Here is a 23,386-nt window from a genome sequence, read left to right on the forward strand (position 1 = left end):
TCAGAATCCCTCCAAAGTGTGGACCGTCTGAGTGACATCAACCAACAGTAGACTTCAGCCCGCTGTCGGTTGAATATGGGTCACAGGATTGCATAACTAAGTGTACTCCTGTGACCCACAGGAGTCGATCAAAAAAGAGCTTTGGCCCTACTTCTCCTTTAAATATTCTTAACAAGCAGTAAAATGATCATTATAATACGCCCCAACTGACTTCTGTAGCCGCAGGCATTATGGAGCAATTTACCCTTAAATTTCACTGACAGGCAATTAACATTATTCTTCCTTACTTTTGGAAGATCAGAATAAGGCGTCCTTTCTGGGGCAGAAGATTCTATCCCCTCATGATACCTAAAATTGATTCCATCTTGATCAGCTTCCTTCAGTTTCTTCTTTAAAGCCACCTGTTCATCTGCAGGAAAGCAAAAATGAAAAGCTAGCACAAGGAGACAGAGCAATAGAATGACATTTTTTTTGAGTTAGGAATATCCATCTATGTCAGGCGAACCTATGGCACGCCTGCCACAGCTGGCATGCAGAGCCCTCTCTGTGGGCACATGAGCTAGGTTACCAGACCCAGGGCCGGCGCTTCCATAAGGTGGCCTAAGTAACCGTCTTACAGCACCACCAGGATAGGAGGGGGTGGAAATCCCCCAGCTAGGCAGTCACTGGCAGTGCCGGCACAGAGGAGCAGGCTCACTTACATCAGTGAGAGCGAGCGGGCGATTTGCTTAAATCCCTCCCTGCATGCACTGAGGGCAGTCCAGTGGAAAGGACTTACACTGAGTGTCTGCTGCTGTAAGCAGCACCACAATGCCTCTGTAAACCGAGGAAGAGAAGAGTGACTCCTCCCTTCCTGGACTTTGAGAACCAACAGGAGAGCGGCTGCCCGTGCAGGGGCTTGGGTGCTGAAGCATGACCATGTGGAGCACTGTGGACAGGTAGGACACTGCTATGGGAGTGAAGCCAGAGGTCACTGCTATAGGGGAAAGGGAGGGGGTGTTTGTGGTGATGTGAAGGAGGCAGAGGACACTGCTATGTGCAGGGCCACCCCCATAGCAGTGTCCTCTACCACCCTTCCCATCACTACCCCCAAACCCTGCATTCTGAGCATAAAGCACAAAAAGGTTTTGGGCAGAATCGTAGGTTTTTGGTCCCTTAGGGCTCATTCAGAGGGGTGATTAGTTCCATTCTCTTTGCAGAGCTGCTGGCAGGTTTAATTCGGTGTTGGCACTTTTAAATAAATAAGTTGGTTTTGTGTTGCAGTTTGGGCTCTCGGGCTCAAAAAAGGTTCGCCATCACTGATCTATCTATATACACAGACACTATATATTATTATTTATTTTATTTTTTTAGTAACCCTTTCAAAAGAAAAAACTCATTTTCGGGATAATTGTTAAAAAAAAAAAAAAAAAAAAAAAAAACTGCAGTTGCTGCAATTTTCTAAAAATATGGCAGCCTGGAGAAACCACTGGTGTACAGAATGTCCCAGAAATATTTCCTGCTTTTGTGATTGGCTCACTGATTTTAAAGTCTGCAGTAAAATACAAGTGAAATTCTTGTTACAGGGTATGCCCAAAATTTTATTTTCAGTGGGATAGTCTCCAAGGGTACATTCATAAGCATTTAGCACACAGTGAATTCCAGCAGCAAAAATCTAGATTCCTGAGGCTGGAATTGCAGGTGTGTGCAAGAAGCAGCAGGCACTCAACTCATACTAAACAATGACTAATGAAGCCATCAGTGATTGTTCACAGTTCATACAGGCAGCCAGTGATCACCTGCAGTTAGGGACAGATGATCATAGCCGGACGCAGACAGATGGCATCCAGCCAGGATCTGTCTCTAACTGCAGGTAATCACTGGCTGTGCAAACATTCACAGATAGCTGTCACAGCCATCTGCCTGTCATTGTTTAGCACAGGCCAAGGGGCATAGCTCCTCGCACAAAACTGTCATTCCAGTTACAAGAATTCGCAGTGCGTGCTAAACACCCAGGTGAATGCACCCCAAGACTTGTCTACTAAAAGGGATGCAGACCCTGCAGCAACCATCTACACATGTACTATATACACCTTTTAAGCCTTTCGCTAACATCGACGTGTGTCAGCAGCAGCGGAGGAGGAGGTTTTACACACACACACACACACACACACACACACACACACACGTAAACATAAGCCGACTGTCTACTTTCAGATGGAAGAAATCCGATGGCTGTCTAGCTTCCTCCGCTGTCCCACCTGTGTTTCCAGGACCAACATGGCTGAAGAAAAGCAGATCAGTTAACATCTGTTTGGTTTGTTGATCTCCTCTAGCTAGTAGAAACTGTAAACAGCGTCACATCAGGTTTTGGCTGTCATGCTCTGTGCTCTATTACCTTCCGTAGATTGCAGTGGAGACAGCAGGGGTGTAATAGAATGCTGATAATAAATCAGAGGTTTAATAAGGCCACTTTCACACTTAAGCGGCGGGTCCGTAAGCGGTAAAGCGCCGCTAGTTTCAGCGGCCCTTTACTACTGCTATAGCAGCGCTTTTGCCCCCCAGAAAGGGGTTAAAAGCGCCCGCTTGCCGCTACTTACAAAATGCTTTTAAAGGCTCATTGAAAGCGGCGCCCATTCATTTCAATAGGCAGAGGCGGTGGAGGAGCGGTGTATACATTTTATACTTTTAGGTTTTGCAGTGACACAAGTATTTTTTAGATGGGCTGCCTGCATGGAACACAAATGTGGAAGAAGAGATTTGCAAAGGGGCTTTAGTGGCAGCAATCTTCCAGCAGTTTCATGCAATTTGTTTGCAGCCTCAGACAATCTGCTGATGTATGTCTTTAGTCTCCAACAACTCCTGGCTGCAGTCACTGCCAATTTGCCATCTGTAGTAATACATTCAATAAATATTATGTTTAACCACATATCAAGGGTCCCAATATTAAGAAAGCGAACCACGAATTGACTAGGCTGACACAGAGCCATAGTGGGAAAGGCATGACCACTGTCTATAAACAGGAACAGGGTTTTTAAGGCTCAGCCTGCAAATGGCTAGTTTGTTTAAAAAGAAAGAGGATGACTTTCCACTGAGTCAAACTGCCATTAAAGCTAGCAGTGTTTCTTCCTATGTACACAGCTCAGAGAAACAGCTATGGCAACAAGGAGGGAAAGGCAAGGTCACGCACCTAACTCACGCTTCCATTGAGCTTTCTTTGCTTCCTGCAGACTTTTGTCTTTCTCCCGTTCTCCAAGGTTACTGAACAGGCTTCCCGCTTGCCTAAATACATAAGAAAAAAAGAATTTCTCAAACAAAAAAAATAACTGAAAATAAACAATTATACCATGCTAATCAGGTAAAAGAGCTTTGAAACAGTTTCAAATAGTATACCTCACTTTTATACAGTTGCTAGCACAATTTTGCCTTTTTATTATCCCTCCAGAAAACACAAAAGTACTTAAAAATATCTGTGGATTCTGCCACAAGTCCAGTGAGCACCTACCTACCTGCAGTGAGCTGACAGCACTGCCTCTGCAGCAATAAAATCCCACTAAGGCTAGGTTTACACTGCTGTGGTCCGACTTTCAGTGCAATTATGTAAGGCTACGAACACCAATTTGAAGTGGTTTACAGTCTGGGGTCAAAATCATGCTGGAATTGCACCAAAGTAGTACAAGAACCTTTTCCGAAATCTCTCCTTGAGTGGACATCATTGAAAAACAAACAATATGATCTCCAATGTCAAGTAATTCTGTGTGAAGTTGCATCTGAAATGGTACTAGTGTGAACCAAGCTTAAGTGTTGCCCACCTTGCCGGAGTTCTCTCCTCCTGGAAAACCAAAGATATCCCCCTTATGTAATGGAGAGTAAAGCTGGGTACACATGGGCCGAATGTGGGGGAACATCGGCCGGTTCAAAAAAAAAAAAAAAAAAAAAAAAAGCCAACGTGTATGTCAGTCTGTCTGATAGAAGCAGGCTGTTCGGCCGGTTTCTGTCGGACGTGCATGCTGGAAAAACAGCAACCGACCGACTCCCGAACAGCACTCTCAGCCAATGGAAGAGATTGGAAGTGTTCTGATAGGAGGGCCAACCTCCTGTCAGAAAACAGCTCAGCAGGGGAGATCTGTCAAACACAGCAGGAATCTACGGATACTGCTGTGTTTAACAGATGTGAGCAGCTAGCTGCAGCCTCTGAACCTGTTGTTTCTTCTACAGACATAGAATTTCAAAATTACGAACTGGAGAGCATTAGAGAACATATTGAGGAAGTACAAGAACTACCCAGTGAAGATGTCTGGCTAGATCTGAGCGGAGCTTTGGAGTGTCACCTGCTTGAAGCAAGATTAATTGCATATGCGATTGAATTGTATACAATATGGTGAGCCTCATTCTATAAGGGTGTGGAATTGGTAATTGATCACTTTGGTGAAGGATTCTTGGGGATTTAAGTTTTTGTACAGGGATTTGCACCAGTTTTTCACAATGGACTTGATTTGAGTCTTCTTATAGGGACTTTTTTTTTTTTTTTTTTTTTTTTTTTTAACATGGACTTTATTTTTAAATACTCTTATTTTTATGTTCATGTATATCACTTTCATTGCACTACTGTGAATGAGTAGATTGTCACTACATTCATTTTCACCTATTTTGCATCAATTCAACTCGCCATGTTTGGAGAAGTAGGAGAATTGCTACCTATGACCCCCTCCCAAGAACACCATCCCCACCTTTAAACATGGGAGGTGGAAATAATAGGATTTACTACTTTCCGTAAAATCCGTTTCTCTGAGTTTGACAGATACAGCCTTCTTTATTCAGAACAGTAGGGTAATATCGTCTCCGCAGGAGTAGGACTAGGCAGAACAAAGAAAAAAAAAAAAAAAATAAAAAATAATATGGGCTGTCCTCCATCAGTATATAACCCCCTCCCTGCTCTAGGTATTCAGTTTAGTAGCAAGTAGTAATAGAAGTATCAAAAACTCCATAGAGGGGTGGGTGCTGTGTCTGTCAATGAACTCAGAGAAACGGATTTTACGGCAAGTAAAAAAATCCTATTTTCTCATTTGTTCATTGACAGACACAGCCTTCTTTATTCAGAACGGTAGGGACGTCCCAAAGCAGTGCCGAACCAAACCATCCATTTCGTAGAAACTTGTAAAAAATGCACCACAAATGACTGAAGACAAAAGGCCCAAGACGCACTAGGCGCCCGGGAAGAATGCGCCATAACAGGGAAAGCAGAAACCCGATTCCTGACAGAATAGCCCAGAGTCATCATCTGTCTGATCCATCCAGAAGAAGGTCACAGAAGAAGACAGCCCCTTTCTTGGCCTGTCCATGAGTACAGAGAGCCTGGCCTCCAAAAGACCCAGTGGCTGGCAAATACAACCGAATCCCCCAAACCACATCCCGGGCAGATAAGGCAAATTTCTTGGGATGTATTGCCAGGGACAAAAGAAAAGAAACACAATGTCCTTGTTCAAATGAAAACCCAGGGACGGAACTATAGAAAAGGGCAAAGCACAGCCTAAACCTGGATAAGGTGAACGAGAAGATAATGCCACTATTTTCAAACACCCTGAGAGCAGAGGTGAAAGCCAAAAAGAGGCCACCTTCCGAGACACAGTAAGCAGTGGAATCTCCTGATATTTTGAGAGAGGGAGAGAGAGCGGCTCCTGGAGAACCAAAAACACCAAGTTCAGATCCCACGGCGGTAGAAGAAAAAACTGCACCAGTGGAAACAGATGTCTAACCCCTTAAATAAAAAAGGTAGGCACCAGGGAGCACGAGACCAGGGGATGCTGAAGACAACCACCCAGGCTGACACCTGGACCTCAAATGGTACTTGAGGCGCATTCCTGCTCAACCACCCGTAAATGGGGGTCGGAATTGGAGCCGTCCATGATCCAGACCTAGCCTGATCGCTCGAAGTTCCAGGATATTACCTTGTAGTCCAGATTCCACCAGCGTACAATGACCCAGAGCAGAGCTCAGTTCCAGGACCTATCCGGACCGACTGGCATTGGTGGTCACCCTGTTTAAAACAAGGGGAGAAAGGATTTATCCCGCCTAAAAACGAGCCACCAGACCAGGGAACCCTGGTTTCCTAACTCAGCCGAATCCTATTGTTCCGAGACCTCAGGCATTTGTCTCATGCCAGGATTTCCCCGAAGGAAGCTTGTATAGAACTGCGCAAATGGAATCATTTCAAAAAGGTAGAAACTCTCAGACCCAACACCCACACGCAGGTCTGCAGAAGGCCTACCTGCCGGACAGAAAAATAAAAAAAACGCAACAAGCAACTTCTGGAGTTTGTCCAAGAGAAGAAAACACGCTGGCCAGAGCTAAAGCTTGGGCTCAGATAATCCGACGTTCTAGAAGGGCCCAAGCAGACTTCAGATAGTATAGATGCCTACTGAAATAAGTCAAGGTCTGTATAGAAACTACATTGCCCCTCGGGGTAGTCGAGGAGTGGCAGAAGAAGATCGTGAAGGTCAGCCAGGACCGCAAACCCCCACTGATGCAACCACGCCCGATCCGGGGCCAACACCTCGCGAATAGCCGAGGAGTGGTGGCCAGACTATGTGCTGATCATACGCTGCACCCACAGCAAAACTGAGAAAGTGCTGGAGTCGGGCACTTAACGAAATGCATAAACAAGCATTCGTGATGTCGATAGAAACCAGAAGATCCCCATGATAGAGAGGTGCTACCTAGAGCAGGGAGGGGGTTATATACTGACGGAGGACAGCCCATGGGCGTAGCCAGGGGTTGTTTTCTTCTTCTGCCTAGTCCTACTCCTGCGGAGATGATATAACCCTACCGTTCTGAATAAAGAAGGCTGTGTCTGTCAATGAACTCAGAGAAACAGATTTTACGGCAAGTAAAAAATCCTATTATTTCCACCTCCATGTTTAAAAGTGGGGATGGTGTTCTTGGGGGGGGGGGGGTCATAGGCAGCAATTCTCCTACTTCTCCAAACACGGCGAGTTGAATTGATGCAAAATAGGTGAAAACGAACGGAGATGATATAACCCTAACGGTCTGAATAAAGAAGGCTGTGTCTGTCAATGAACAAATGAGAAATTATGCTTTGGGGGTGTTTTTCTGCTAAGGGGACAGGACAACTTCACTGCATCAAAAAGGGACAATGGACCAGCCCATGTACCGTAAAATCTTGGGTGAGAACCTCCTTCCCTCAGCCAGGGCATTGAAAATGGGTGGTGGATGGGTATTCCAGCATGACAATGACCCAAAACACATGGCCAAGGCAACAAAAGAGAGAAGAGAAGAGAGAATGAGAAGAAGCACATTAAGGTCCTGGAGTGGCCTAGGCAGTCTCCAGACCTTAATCCCATAGAAAATGTAAAGGGAGCTGAAGGTTCCAGTTACCAAACCTCAGGCTCGAAGAAAACTTAATGACTTGGAGAGGCTTTATAAAAGAGGAGTGGGACAAAATCCCTCCTGAGATGTGTTGTTGGTGGCCAACTACAAGAAATGAACAAAATCGCTGATCGCCGCCATTACTAGTAAAAAAAAAAAAAAAAAAAAAAAAAAAATAATAAAAATGCCATAAAACTATCCCCTATTTTGTAAACGCTATAACGTTTGCGCAAACCAATCAATAAATCGCTTATTGCAATTTTTTTTTACCAAAAATATGTAGAAGAATACATATCGGCCTAAACTGAGGTAAAAAAATGTTTATTATTTTTTGGGGATATTTATTATAGCAAAAAGTAAAAAATAATGCTTTTTTTTCAAAATTGTTGCTTTTTTTTGTTTATAGCGCAAAAAATAAAAAAAACGCAGAGGTGATCAAATACCACCAAAAGAAAGCTCTATTTGTGGGAAAATAAGGACGTAAATTTTGTTTGGGAGCCACGTCGCACGACCGTGCAATTGTCAGTTAAAGCGACGCAGTGCCGAATCGCAAAAAGTGATCTGGTCAGGAAGGGGGTAAATTCTTCCGGGGCTGAAGCGGTTAAATAAAGCTATGCTGCTTGAATCATAAGTGATCAACCACAGATAAAAACAAACAGGAAAACACTGCAGAGCATAAGTATCGAGCGTACAATTAGGATATTTGTATACAAATGGAACATACACATCTTTTGGCTGATTGGCCCTGGGCGATTCATCCTTCTCTGCTACTCCAGGATTAGCATCCTCCACCTTCGTATGTAAAAGTGGTGTAACACTCTGTTCTTCTGCCTCCTGTTTATCTTAAAGAAAAGAAACAAAAAAGTTATTATGCACTCACTGAGATAACATTTTAATAAATCACAGTACAATTACAGGCATGTTAAAAAAAAAAACAGTATGTACCAAGAAACTCTAAAATGAATATGTCGCATATAACTGCGGTTATAAGGTTAGTATTTTTCTGTGAATTTCATGAAGTGCAATCCTTTCCACTGCGGTTGCAAGTCAATAGAAAGTAAATTGGAAACATTAGGATGTTCAGTCAACTGGCTGCAGGCTGAGAACAAAGCAGATGCTGTATCTGAAAATAAATACTGTTCAGTCTACACAGATAGTCATTTAAGCAGAAAATAAATAAAATAAAAAATGTATGGAGAGTACTTTCTGGATCAGTATTTGAGTGGTTACCATGGAGACCCACTTATCAAGATAGATATCTGAAGAACTACAGTGGGGCTGATAAAAACTGGAGTGAAGAAAGCTTCAGCAAATGTCGGACCATAACCCAAAGCAGTCAAATTTTTTTTCAAATTATTAAAAAAAAAAAAAAAAAAAAAAAAAGGGAAAAGCTGCCCTCCAGGCAAACAGCTAAATACACAAATAAAATATGGCTGTTTTGCTCCCAAAGTATTTGTATTTCTGTCCATCTAATTTGGAGATTTACATAGCCCAGTCCTCTTTTCACATCCATCCTACTGACTAGACAGTGGAAAACCAGATGCAGACTCATGACTAGAGATAGCTTGAACACAGTATTAGGCTGGATTCACACCTACGCAGTTTTGGTGCTTTTTGCATTTTGCATATTTGCACTACAGTCCATTTAACATGGTTTCCTATGGAACACGTTCTGTAGTGCAAATCTGCAAAATGCAAAAAGCACTAAAAATGCATAGGTGTGAATTTAGCCTTAGTATCAAAATGTAATAAAACACATTGGAAAAAAAAAAATGAAAACAAAATGATTTAAAAAAAAAGCTATTCCCACACTGAAACTAAAAAAGCTCTTAGGCTTCAAAGTTTGAGAATCACTGGTTTGCACAGAGAAACTTACCATTGTCAGCGGTCTGTTCCGGTACATTTAGCTTACTATTCTGGTTAATGGTCATTAAAATCTGCTGGAACTGCTCCTGGGTGAGACACACCAGACTCTCCCTCAGATCCTCAGTAGTGATCACTGACTTATGCTGAGGTCTTTGTTTTGGCACGTTAGAGAACTTTTTAAGTACCGGTTTGGCCTTTCCAGCATCCGCCTTTATCTGCTGCGCATTTTGCTGAACAAGAGGAGCTTGCTTTTTGTTTTCAAGTTCCTTGAGAACATTTGCTGGGGGTTTCCCAGAACCCACCGTCCCAGCTCTAGACTTCAGCACTGGCTGCTCGGTCTTTTCATTGTTATTCTGAACAGCATGGAGGACCTGAGTTTGATGCTTTAATTTCAGTGCAGGTCTTTGCGTCCTACCCCTGTTCCCCACCTACAAATCAAAAATAAATAAAAATAAGACAAAAAAAAAAACAAAAAAAAAACAACATTGGATGTGCTTCTACTCGTCATTTTCCTACATTTTACACTAGAAGGCAGCCACTCAAAATCATTATGTGGTGTTTATTCTGATTCTAGGATGGCTCAATGATGCTCTCTTTGCAATGCGTGTTTGGTATTTTGTAAGATCTCGGATAGTAAGGAATATGGCAGTAAAGCATTAATTGCTGTAAAGATAACCTTAAAAAAAGGAGGAGAGGTTTGGGCTCTAAAAATATAACATACATACTCCCCTCCATGATGCAGCATCAATCTGATGCTGCAGCTGTCCCACGTCCGCTCTAATCCAGAGAACTGAGCAATTACACAACTGCTGATTGCTTAGTTCTGAGGGAAAAGCAGTGACTGACAATCCCCTTCCAGCACTCACTGTAGTGCCGGGCTGGGAAAGGGGGCAGCACAGCTGGCTTCGACTCTTAGCCATGCACTAAGAGCCAGAGTCAGCTGTCAATCAGGGCACTGGGTGGATCCCAACAATATAGTCGGGATCCTTCCAGAGCCTGGAGCTGTTCTGTGATGTCACCTGGTATCTGGCAATAGCCCGCTATGAGCTGACTCAAGGTCGAAGGAGAGCAAAAGTAAGTGCACTCCTGTGACCCAGGAGAGAAGTGTGGCCCAAAAAAAGCTTTGCCCATACTTCTGTTTTAGCCCTCGTTCATACCAATGTGATTTGTCATGTGATTTGACAGTTCAAATTCGCATGACAACACACACCCCATTTTTGGCAATAGAACCGTCCAAATTGTTGCAACTCAATTCGCAGCGACTGTAAAAATTGTTCCTGCACTACTTTTCTGCGATGTCATTGTGACTTGCATTGACTTTTAAATGAAGTCGCAAGCCACAATGAAATCAGACTGATCTGTGGCTTTGAAATTGCGCTGTATTGATCGACTTCAGTACAACCAGTCTGTCCAATTGTTAGCATGCTAGTGGCTACAACCAACAGCAATCATTGTGTTCTGCAAGCCAGGAAGGCTCCCTGTGCCCCCTCCCCCACTGGCAGAACACAATAAAGCTGCAGGGGGCATTCGCCCATGAACACAGACTGTGTGTGCCAGATGCCATGGTCCTTAGGGCGGTTTAGCTCTTTTGCAAAGGAAAGCTTCCAAAGCAGGCACTGCACCAGATAAGTATAAACTGTCATGTGCACTGTACAATTATCTGAAGCCTACTTTTAATCTTTAGTCCTGATGGCCTATAGAAATACTGTTCAGCGCAGCCTCTGTTTTACAGTTACTCAAAATATTCAAAAACACATGAATGAAATGCCAAGCTAAACAGATCAGCATACCGGTTTACTTGTCTTCTCTTGCACATCTGAAAAATACAAATTGAAATCTACAGTCAGGAAAATGATGTGTAAACACCGTATTTTAATCAGTTAATGTTGTACATTGTAAACTGTACCATATGGAGCCAAAATAAGTTTAGTTCTTCCATTCAAAATCTGTGTTTCAAGCTTCAATCCATCTCTGTAAGATAAAAACATTGGGTTACTATTTGTATCAGTAACCGGTCAGGTTTCCGTAAAAATTGATTTGCTCTATAAAAAAATTTTACAAAAAATAAAAAAAATAAAAATAAATAAATAATATATTAATTTCTCTTTGGTGCTTTTGGACACTTTTCCCAATTTCCTGTAACCAGGACACTCGTTCACATGGGTGTACTGCAATGCACGCTCATAGGAGGGTCTTGGTTACCCGCACAGGGATGAACAGGTGCTCCGGGCCTCCCCACGCAGGTAGTCCAATTCAAGTCAATTGGGATGCAGCCACTGCCCCCAATTTGACATCAATGCAGGGGCACAGCCCTGAACACACACTGCGTGATATAATTTTTTTCTGAGTGTGAGCTGAAATACTGTTTACACCAAACACCACAACATATGCTGATACTATAAGGCTCCTTTCACATGGTTTGATGGACTCCACTTGCTTAGTGGGGGGAGGGGTGCTTTGCTGATCCCCGCTGAGCAGGCGAATGACAGGTCCATCTCTGCTTACTAAGCAGAGCGGAGACGGACCCAGTCACGCTCTTCTTTATGGAGAGATCGGGTGAAAACGAACAGTCTCTCTGTTTTCATCCGATCCGCTAGACGGAGGGAAAATAGGACCACCATCCGTCTGGATTTTGCGGACAGGATCGGATAATGGCAGACGTGTCACAGCTGACATCTGCCACTCCACAGGGGTGAATGGGGGTCTGATCAGGTCCGCTGAAAAAACTGACAGACTGATCCGATCGGACAGCCTGTCTGAAAGGCCCTAATAGATGTATAGTTTGTAGCAGTTCAGCAGAATCTACTGCCACTATAGAGCTGACAATGCTTCCATATAGTACTACTGGTTATCCTGAAGAATGTACTGTAAATAAAGCTGCAAACTACACTGCAATACAAAATGTCTGCTACCGCTTTGACAACACAATGGTACAATCTCAGGAGCCCTAGAGGCAATATAACTGAAAACAACAACCATTCCAGTTGGTACATAGCTTGTTTTTAGCTTTTACCGATCAGTGAAAGAACACATTCCCTTTCTAACAGCTTTCAGACTGGCTCCTGAAATGGGAGCACTAGAGAATCAAGAAAGGCAGGTAGAGATGTTCTTTTTGTATAGCCTGGTGATAGTAGAGGTTCACTTTAAAGTGCTTATGATGGGTAAAGCAACAGATTCATTGAAATTCCCCATTTCCAGCTACCCTGCTAATCTACAGATACAGTGGAAGAGTGAATATAGCCACACTAAGACAAGTGGTGCGTTACTGGCTCATCACCAGGTGAAAATAAAGAATAAAAGCCTGGAAAATATAAAATAAATATGTAATGCAGCCACCACATCTAATGATTGGTACGCTACAATATATTACATTTTTATATTTGGGATAAGTTCTGCTTTAAAGTGGATGTAAACCCAATGTCATCCTTTCTAAACTACTGCCATAGGGGTTTTCTATAAGGATATACATGCCTCCTGCATGTATCTTTACCTGTCAAATGTCTCCCCTCTGTCTGTTATGAGACCCGAAAAACTGCATATTCTGTGGGTGGGTCTGTTGTCTGGAGCTCAGTGGGTGGAGTCATGATGTCAGTAGACTCCCCGCCCACCTCTGCACTCCCCTTGTCAATATGCATTTTCTCCTGTGCATTTCTTACACTAAACTTCTGCTATGATCTCTAACATCCAGTGAAAAGACAGGAAAGTAACCACATGACTTCAGCATGCCAAATCATGCTGAGGTGTGGAACAGCCAATCCTTGCAGAGCTGCTGAAGAAAGGAGTGGGGGGGGGGGAATTAAAAAATACTGCATGTGTCTTAGGCTAGTGCACGACATGTGTAAATCACCTGTCACTCACAGCAAGGGGGAGGATTTGACAAAGTTTTTCTCCGTTTGTCAAGATTTATCTCACTGAATAATAAAAGTGGATTGCTCAGAGCTGGATTAACTCTTTGTGGCAAGACTGGGCTGAAATGATAGGAAATCTTATACTCTATATTATGACATAAAAAAAAAAAAAATAATAATAATTCGGGTTTTCATCCACTTTAAGTCTGGTGATGGACAGCCCATAAGGCACCACCAACCAACCAGAAAAGATTGAGCCTTTCTTTCAAACCATAGGCTTGAGAAATAGGTTGGTGAATAAAATTGGAAAAGTAGGGGTATTAGCCATCTGACCCTTTCCCGGTCCATCAGGAAGGAAAAGAAAACAAGTGCGACTGTGGTAGTCAACTTCAAATGCATCTTGATAGCCTGAAGCCATGCCTAACGTGTGTTGGGCCTTGTCTCCAGATGATAGACATGGAGAAAAAAAAAAAAAAAAAGCAAAACCAATGCCCTAATGGACAAAAGAACACACCTTTGGCAGGAATGACAGCTGAAGTCCTTAACCTATTCAGTCATGGGGCCCCAGAAATGGCTCAGGTTTACATCCACTTTAAGGGCGACAAGGTGTATGCCATCTCCTGGAGCTCTCTCTCTCTCTCCAGGTATAGAGATTAGTGTTGCTTTGGTGCTAATACTAAGCTTTTGCATGAGTGAGAATGCTCCGATACCTAAAACGGATACTTTTCTCCTGCAGTGCAATTTGAGCCCATACAAAATGAATGGGCTCAAATCGAACTGCAAAGAACCGCTTGTGATTTGAATTTGCCCACCGCTCCTGTGTGAACCCAGGCTTGTCATAGTGACTTCAGCCTGGGTTCACACAAGAGCAGTGGGGGAAACTGTATGGATTCAGGTAGGAATCGCACTGCATCCTGTTCAAATTTAATGCGATTCTTTGCAGTGTGATTTGAGCACATTCATACGACACACATTTTTTTTTAAAAAAAGGTATTGGTAACTGGTATCGGTGAGTACTTGAGGAAAAGCATCGGTACTCGTACTGAAAAAAAAAAAAAAATGTTATTAGTACATCCCTAATAGATATCCTAGTATAGTCACATTGGTCCAGCTTGGGCCAATGCAAGCATGTATGTTCCATACCTGTACAGGTGGTACCTGGGTTACAAACAAGATAGGGTCTGTAGGTTTGTTCTTAAGTTTAATCTGTAAGGTGGGAACAGGTACATTTTTGAAGTGCAGCTCCAGCCAAAAAAGCATAGGGAAGGGTTAACACCCCTGTATTATTGGTTACGCTGCCTGTGCCCTTGTTCAGAAAATTTCACCTCACTTTCTGTCCCAAAGTCAATTGGATTTTGAAAATTTTGGGTTGTGGAAACAAGCCTTGGTGATAAAGCATCAGTGGAGGTACCTTTTTCCCATAACTCTTACAGGAGTGCATTTCCCTTCCTAGGAGATTTCCTCTCACTTCCTGTTGTCTCCCTCCATTTGTAACTAGATTCAAAAAATTTACTTTCCCTGGCAGAATTTATAATTTCTTGGCCATTTTTCAGAGAATATGAATAACACAAAAACATTTCTTTCACTCATAGTTAGTGTTTGGCTGAATCAACTGTGTTTACTCTTTTTAAATCATAATGACAACAGAAACTACCCAGATGACCCTGATCAAAAGTTTACATAGCCTGGTGATTTTGGCCTGATAACATGCACACAAGTTGACACAAAGGGGTTTGAATGGCTATTAAAGGTAACCATCCTCACCTATGATCTGTTTGCTTGTAATTAGTGTGTGTGTATAAAAAGTCAATGAGTTTCTGGACTCTTGACAGACCCTTGCATCTTTCATCCAGTGCTGCACTGACGTTTCTGGATTCTGAGTCATGGGGAAAGCAAAAGAATTATTAAGGGATCTGCGGGAAAAGGTTCTTGAACTGTATAATACAGGAAAGGGATATAAAAAGATATCCAAGGAATTGAGAATGCCAATCAGCAGTGTTCAAACTCTAATCAAGAAGTGGAAAATGAGGGGTTCTGTTGAAACCAAACCACAGTCAGGTAGACCAACTAAAATTTCAGCCACAATTGCCAGGAAAATTGTTCGGATGCAAAGAAAAACCCACAAATAACTTCAGGTGATATACAGGACTCTCTGAAAACATGTGGTGTGGCGGTTTCAAGATGCACAATAAGAATGTACTTGAAGAAAGATGGGCTGCATGGTCGCGTCGCCAGAAGAAATCCATTACTAGGCAAATGCCACAAAGTATCCCGCTTACAATACGCCAAACAGCACAGAGACGAGCCTCAAACCTTCTGGCACAAAGTCATTTGGAGTGATGAGACCAAAATTGAGCTTTTTGGCCACAACCATAAACGCTACATTTGGAGAGGAGTCAACAAGGCCTATGATGAAAGGTACACCATTCCTACTGTGAAACACGGAGGTGGATCACTGATGTTTTGGGGATGTGTGAGCTACAAAAGGCACAGGAAATCTTGATGGCAAGATGAATGCAGTATGTTATCAAAAAATACTGGAGAAACATTTGTATTCATCAGCCAGGAAGCTGCGCATGGGACGTACTTGGACATTCCAACACGACAATGATACAAAACACAAGGCCAAGTCGACCTGTCATTGGCTACAGCATAATAAAGTGAAGGTTCTGGAGTGGCCATCTCAGTCTCCTGACCTCAATATCATTGAGCCACTCTGGGGAGATCTCAAACGTGCAGATCATGCAAGAAAGCCCAAGAATTTACAGGAACTGGAGGCTTTTTGCCAAGAGGAATGGGCAGCTTTACCATCTGAGAAGATAAAGAGCCTCTTTCACAAAAGACTTCAAGCTGTCATTGATGTTAAAAGGGCGAAACATGGTATTAAGAACTGGGGTATGTAAACTTTTGATCAGGGTCATTTGGGTAGTTTCTGTTGTCATTATGATTTAAAAAGAGTAAACACAGTTGATTGATAATAAATGGCTTTAGCCAAACACTAACCACGAGTGAAAGAAAAGTTTTTGTGTTATCATTCATATTCGCTGAAAAATGGCAAAGAAATCATAAATTCTGCCAGGTTATGTAAACTTATGAGCACAACTGTAATATATACATCTCTTGGGCCACACTAGTGCGATTTCAGATGTGGCTTGAGTCACAGGTAGCATCCACATTGCATCACATAATCACACTGAAAGTCAGATCAAATTCTCGGCCACGAAACAGACGATTGCCAAAATGTGGAAGACGCCTATTCTCAACTTCGATGAAATGTAAAGTCGGGTGCACTGTACCCTAGTGAATGAGAAATTAACAGTGATTCTAACTAACAAACATGATAAATTTCTGCCTATCTGGCAGCCCTGGCTAGATAACTTTGCATCAACACAACTGCCTACACTCTTCCTGGAATTGTAATCTAGTATGACATGGGGTATAGAGATGATTTTTGACATTTAGGAGAGAAGTATCAGAATTGGCCTGGGTGGCAAGTGGTTAAGGTTTAAAAGAGAAGTAAAGGAATTATTTATTTATTTTTTTTGATTCATACTTACCTAGGTGGATGCAGCATGGGTCCAATGTTGCATATATTCCCCGGCGCCTTAGCACTGAAAACCGAGCGATCAAACATCGTCGATCACTTTCAGAGCTCTATGAGCAGGGAGCTGCAGACTGTCAGTCACAGTTCTACACTTTGCTCCCTCCTCGCTCATTGGAGTGCAGAATTGTGGACGGGGTGGAGCGGGCCATCTCAGGCTCTCAGCGGCTGAGATGGGTGTCAGTCCAGGCACCTGGCGGATCCAGACTCTGTGGTCAGGATGACGTGGTGCCTGGACTGACATTAGTGACGTCAGCAGAAAGCGGACTTCAGACCGCTCTCTGCTGAAAACGAGTCACAGGAGTGCAAAACGAATTGCCCTCCTGTGACCCATAAGAGTAGTACCGCTAAATGAGCTTAGGCTGGACTTCTCCTTTAATACTTGCAGAGAGAAACTCTTTTTGAATTTGTTTCAGTTATTTAATAATCCTCTTGCACTGTGTAAGTGTCCATTTTCCTTAAAGGGGTTGTAAAGGTAAAAATTTTTTCACCTTAATGCATTCTATGCATTAAGGTGAAAAAACTTTTGACAATACCGCCGCCCCCAGCCCCCCCGTTTTACTTACCTGACGCCTCGAATCTTCGCTGCTCGTCATCTTCATTGCAGCTCAGCCTGGTCGCTGATTGGCTGCAGTGGATGGATTGAAAGCAGCGCAGCCATTGGCTCGCGCTGCTGTCAATCACATCCGATGACGCGGCGCGCCGGGGGTCGGGGCCGAGTGATACAGCGAGCGGCTATAGCCGCCGGCTGTATCACGGGAGCGCGCCCGCAAGCACTCACCACCGTGCGAGGGAGCTCGCATGAAGGTGGTAAATGCTTGCGGGGAGGAGCTGAAACAGCCGCCGAAGGACCCCAGAAGACCAGGTTCGGGGCCACTCTGTGCAGAACGAGCTGCACAGTGGAGGTAAGTATAACATGTTTGTTATTTTAAAAAAAAAAAAAAAAAAATAACTTTACAACCCCTTTAAAGAAGAATAAAATACAAGTAAAAGAAAGTCGGATCAAAATCTGATCACAGCAGTGTGAACCTAGCCTTCAAAAACTTCCTCACTGCAGAGACCAAAAACACCAGAGCACTGAGTATTCAAGATACAATGTTGCAAATTCTCTCCCACTTGTTGTATTGTAACATTTGACTTACAAACCTCCATGCTGATTAACCCCAGTCCGCTGTGATAAGCTTCAAGTAATTGTAAAGCTTTGTGTTTTGTTTTTTTTTTTTTAAATAACATACATATCATACTTACCTCCACTGTGCAGCTTGTTTTGACCCCAAACCTGCTCTTCTGGGGGTTATCCTCCTCGCACCTGATAAACCCCTAGGAGAAGTGCTCTCCCGGGGGGGGTTACATTACAGGCGCGCTCCCGAGTCCAGCATTTGCATCCATAGACACGAATGCCGGACTCAGCCCCGCCCCTGCGTCATTGGATTTGATTGACAGCATCGGGAGCCAATGGCTGAGCTGCTATCAATCTATCCAATCAAGAGCCGGGACCCCTTGCAGAGAGGGAGAATGCGTCTCCGCCAAGGGGATGAATGGGCTCAGGTAAGTAAAATGGGGGGGCTAGTCACTGCCAGAAGTTTTTTCACCTTAATGCATAGGATGCATTAAAGGTGAAAAAAAAAAAAACACGAGGGTTTACAACCCCTTTCAGTCTTTAGGCCCCTTTCACACTGATGCGGTGTGGTTTGACAGGTTTGGTGCAGGTTAGCTGCACTTTCCCATAGAGTTCTATTATGTCCTGTGAGTTTGGTGTCCAATCCACAGGACTCTGAAGACATCCAGTACCAGCTCTGTTGCTCTTTTTGCTCCTGCTTTCCTGCACAGAGCTCTCAAGCAGCGGTGTCCCCCTCCAGCTGCTTCCTGACTGGCACTAGCTTCCTGGTCTTCTGCTGAGCGGCTGCCCTGCTGTTTACTGAACACAGGAGATCGCCCGTATGGCACAGACCCTATTCATAGAACACGTTCTATGCATTCAAAGAATGATTAGATAAGGTGGAGATTGTGACATCATTGCCCTGACTCTCCATTTTGTCCAATTAGAGAACCGATTGCATTCATTGGGAGAAGCCCAAAAAGTGTTCCCCGAATGGCACGAGTGAGCAACCTTCTGTGTTCACAATGCAGCCACTCAGCATGGGAACCAGAAGTTAGCAGCAATCACTGGATCAGCAGTGCATACTACAGTGATTTCCAGTCTCCAGGGGATCCCACAGGTATGGCACACGCATACCTTTATTACTCGGGGTGTTGACGTTGATGTTGCCAATCACACATATATATATATATATATATATATATATATATATATATATATATATATATATATATATATATATATATATATATATATATACACACACACACATATATACATACATACATACACACACACACACACACACACACACACACATATATACACATATACACACACATACACACACGTGTTGTAAAAATTCAATAATATTGACAGAAAAAAAAAGTTCATATGTGACAGTAAATAGTAGGGGCGCACCGAATGGGTTTTTTGATGCCGAAACCGATACCGAAAATGAAAAATACACTAGGCCGAAAACGACTGTTTTTAAAACATTTTTACATAAAAACGTATTTTTATATTTTAAATAAAACCTATACATTTTTATATAACACATTGCTAATAGTATTAGCAAAATTTCCATGTGGTGCACCTCTAGCAGATATGATACAGGAGATGGTCAGAGACTGCAGACGTAGTACAGGAGATGGCCCTGGTCACACTGAAGTGTGCCAATCAGCTTCTAACTTCAGCTTATTAGGTTTAGCTTTGACAATAAAACCTGGAAGCTGATTGGTTTCTGTGCAGAGCTGCACCAGATTTTGCGCTTTCCAGTTTTCAAACATCAATCCCACCGTTCTGACTTCTAAATCCCAGAAGATGCCTTGTTAGAAGTATTGTTAACATTTGCATATTTTTCATACTGTTTATCAGTGGCAGTTGGTGCTCAAAATTTTTAGGGGGCGCAAACGAACTGAAAGATTTTGAAAAATACTGAAACAAAAACATCAAATGCAGCCATCTGTGCCCAATCATATGCAGCCGAGCCGTCTTACCGTAGCTCTGCAGCGAGCTCCGCTCCAGCGCGTGTCTCCTCTGCTCCTCTTCCTAACCGCCAGGCATCCAATAGGGTTGCCCGGCGCTTTGGCCAATCAGGAAGCAGGTCTAACGCCCTGCCTCCTGATTGACAGGGAGAAAGGTTAGTGTGGAAATAGAGAAAATTATTTCGCTATGGTCACACAATTGGGTGGGATCAGGGCACACTCTCTGCGCCCTGAGCCCACCCTATTTGGAAGCCTATTAAAGCCTCTGGCTCTAATCAGGTGCTTCAAAAAGTACCACCCCCTCCCACCCCCGCCATAGGAATCCATGCGTCCGGCATCCTGAAAGGGGCGGGGCACATGGATGGGGGGTGGCACCCGTGGGTGCACTGACAGTTTAAACTCTTAGTTTCTAATAGGAGTTTCCGTTAGTAAATTGTATTTGTTTTGTCAGCAGAAAAAAAGTCATGTTGGATTGACAACCATCCACACAGGTAGGTACAGCCAGGGATGAAGGGGGGAGGGGGGGGTTAACTCCTTGTATACCAGCAGACTATACAGGATTATTTATTCCTGGAGTTCTTCTATTTCAGGGTGTGATCTGATTTATGACAGCATGCTCCGCTCATAGAACCCCCAATACTGTGAGGTGTGTAGAGGGCCCTGTCCCAGGAGATGGTATGACCCGCACCCACTGTACACAGACCCCCGCACAGCGGGCACAGATGGAACGTCCCAGCCCTATAACCCTCAGTGTGTTGAGCACGGTCTCGCACACTCACCCCAGGTTCATGGCCTCCGCTCCCCTCGCTCTGTCATTCAGAGTCCCCGGTGTGATGCCGCGCTCTCTCTGTCAGCCTCCTCTATCCGCACCGGCCTCAGGCATCCTGCGCTCAGCACTTCCCGGACTCCCCACTGTGTACCCTGGTTGCTGCCACGGTTTAACACACCTCGGGTCATTGGAGAACGTTTCAGCCAATCGGGGCCCGCGTTACTTGCCGTGGTGACGGGAAAGAATTGTACAATCAGCTGTCGGGTTGGCTGCTTGCCAGGAGCTGTTGAGCTCCCGGGTGCCATATTTGAGAAGGGCGGATTGTGGTGTGTTATTATTTTAAGTGTCACACCTACCAACCAGAAGTGATTTTCACGTAGAATGTTAATGGGAGGTTATGAAGCAAGTCATTCATTGTGCGTGCATTTTATTCTGTAGGCTGGATATAAAATATTATGACAACCTTTGTATAAAGTGGAATAATGGCAACATAATAAAATAGCATATGGTTTAGTCTGCCACTAATCTACCTAAACCCAGAAGCCAAACATGTCTAAAGCCTCGTACACACGATCCGATTTTCCACAGACAAAACCTCTGACTTTTGTCCGAAGGCGTGTGCCTGGATTTTGTCTTGCATACAAACGGCAAGAAATTGTCAGCCAACAAACATGAACGTAGTGACGTACTACATGGTTTTTCAGCTCTTTAGCGCCACCCTTTGGGCCCCTTCTGCTAATTTTGTGTTAGTAGAAGTTTGGTAAGTGTTGATTTGCGCTTTTCATTTAACGCTTTTCAGTTCACGCTTTTCATTTCGTGCTTTTCAGTTTGTTTCTGAACGGCCGTTCATCAACCAGACATGTTGCGGAATCGGAGGAGATAACGTGTTATTTATTATTGGCCTTGGAGTTATTGCTTTGACCCAAGTCCAGTCCAGGAACAGGAGGAGGAGGAGTTCTTGGACCAAAAATTGGTTGCCTTATTAACCATGACCAATTATGTCATATGCCTTTGCTGCGGGAGCTCCAGGAGAATAATCCGGATGTTTTTCAGAATTATCTGCGGATGACGGACCCCTGCTTTCACCAACTCTTGGCATTTTTGACCCCCTATCTTAAGAAGCAGGACACATGCATGAGGCTTTTATTTTATTTATTTTTTTGTTGAATAATGATTTGTTATATTTTCTATATTTTTGGATGCATAGAATGCACTTTTCAGTTAGGCTCTATTGGCAGGTAGCATTTCTAATTTTATTTGTTTTTTTTTTTTAATGCACAATAAAAAAATTGTGGAGAATAATACTTGGCTATGTGTTTTACTTCAAATGACAGTTTGGGAGTAGGCAGTTACATTTTCAAAAATACAATGTAAAATTGACAAGGGGCACCAACATAGTTGTATCTTTGATCTTAAAAACTACGGGATAATGGTGTTGTGGTAACTTGCCCCAAAAAAAAAAAAAAAAAAAAAAAAAAGCATAATAATATTATTCTTGATATCACTAGAAAAAAAAAGCCTTTGAAGATTTGTTTGCAAAAACTCCATCAGTATCACCAGCAAAGCAGCTTCATTATTATCCTATTAAAAAAGAAGAGAATTGTGCGCTGCATTTCAACATTTTATAATTTGCCACGTCATGAATGTTAATTCTCCATTACGAACGCTAATTTACATGACCGACCTCTTCTGGCTCATCTTTGCTTCCGAGCATGCGTGTTTGTACTTTGGACTTTTGTCCGACGGATTTGTGTACACACGCTCGGAAAATCTGACAACAGACATTTGTCCACGGAAAAAATTTTATAACCTGTCATCCAATATTTGTCTGCGGAAAATCCGAGAACAATTGTCCGATGGAGCGTACAAAGGGTCGGATTTTCCCCCAACAGCCTGTCATCACACATTTCCTGTCGGAAAATCCGATCGTGTGTACGAGGCTATAGATTGCAGTTTAGCAGGTCTGAGGCTGGGTTCACATCTCTGTGCGGAGAGATTCACAGTAGTGGTCCGGTGCGTCCCTGTTCACCATTTCAGGTCCGATTTTATTCCAAATTTTTGGATGAATTCAGATGTGGTGGCTGCATTTGTTTTCCTAATGTAATATTAAAGAGGAAGTAAACTTCCATCACTGCCTTTTACTTATAGGTAAGCCTATAATAAGGCTTACCTATAGATAGTGTAAATTTCTCCTAAACGTGCACCATTCAGGAGATATTTATTGTACGTGCAGCCAGTGACATCACTGGCGCATGCGCTCTGAAGGATCGTCCACCGGTGTTGTTCCTTCCGAGCCCAGTGCAATGAACGGCGGCTCTTGTGCGCATGCGCCAGTGGGAGTGATGTCATTGCAGTCATAGAGCCGGAGTCCGCGAACCCAGATGCAGGGTGGGTGAAGATGAGAGCGCCTGCAGCTCTGACATCTCAGCGCTGGAATGCTTTGTTTTAAGGTAGTGTAACATAATGTGCTAGTATGCGATGCATATTAGCACGTTATGACTTTACCTTGCATGGTCCAAAAAAAAAAAAAAAAAAATGTCCAGCGGTTTGATACTGCTTCAAACCCAAAACCATAAATGTATTATATTGCAGCTTTCCAATCATTAGATGTGATGGCTGCATTCGTTTTCTTTTCTTTGTGTTTTTTCCCCTCTATTTTCACCTGGTGATCTGGCCAATAACACACCTTCTGTATTAGTGAGACACAACTCTGGAGGAATGAGAACAGGAGGCACAGCAAACAGCAGCATTGTCAGTCTTGGAAGGGGTAGGGGAGGGCAGTGTACTAGCAGAACCACCAACAAAATGAAGGCAAGCTCAAGCTCACACATTAAAATCGCTTATATCAAA

General features: G+C 43.3%; 1 protein-coding gene across 1 annotated transcript in view; it reads right to left on the reverse strand.

The window, feature by feature from the left end:
* Positions 1-20,855, reverse strand: part of CCDC66 (coiled-coil domain containing 66) — a 76,178-nt gene extending 55,323 nt beyond the window's left edge. Inside the window, 8 exon segments of the mRNA XM_073592265.1 lie at positions 288-409; positions 3,170-3,261; positions 8,090-8,207; positions 9,242-9,659; positions 11,022-11,047; positions 11,138-11,202; positions 20,547-20,614; positions 20,617-20,855. Of these exon segments, the coding sequence (XP_073448366.1) occupies positions 288-409; positions 3,170-3,261; positions 8,090-8,207; positions 9,242-9,659; positions 11,022-11,047; positions 11,138-11,202; positions 20,547-20,614; positions 20,617-20,841 (1,134 nt within the window). The 5' untranslated portion in view covers positions 20,842-20,855.
* Positions 20,856-23,386: the final 2,531 nt, after the last annotated feature.

The sequence above is a fragment of the Aquarana catesbeiana genome, linkage group LG07 (genome assembly GCF_042186555.1).
Source record: "Aquarana catesbeiana isolate 2022-GZ linkage group LG07, ASM4218655v1, whole genome shotgun sequence".
NCBI classification, from domain to species: Eukaryota; Metazoa; Chordata; class Amphibia; order Anura; family Ranidae; genus Aquarana; species Aquarana catesbeiana.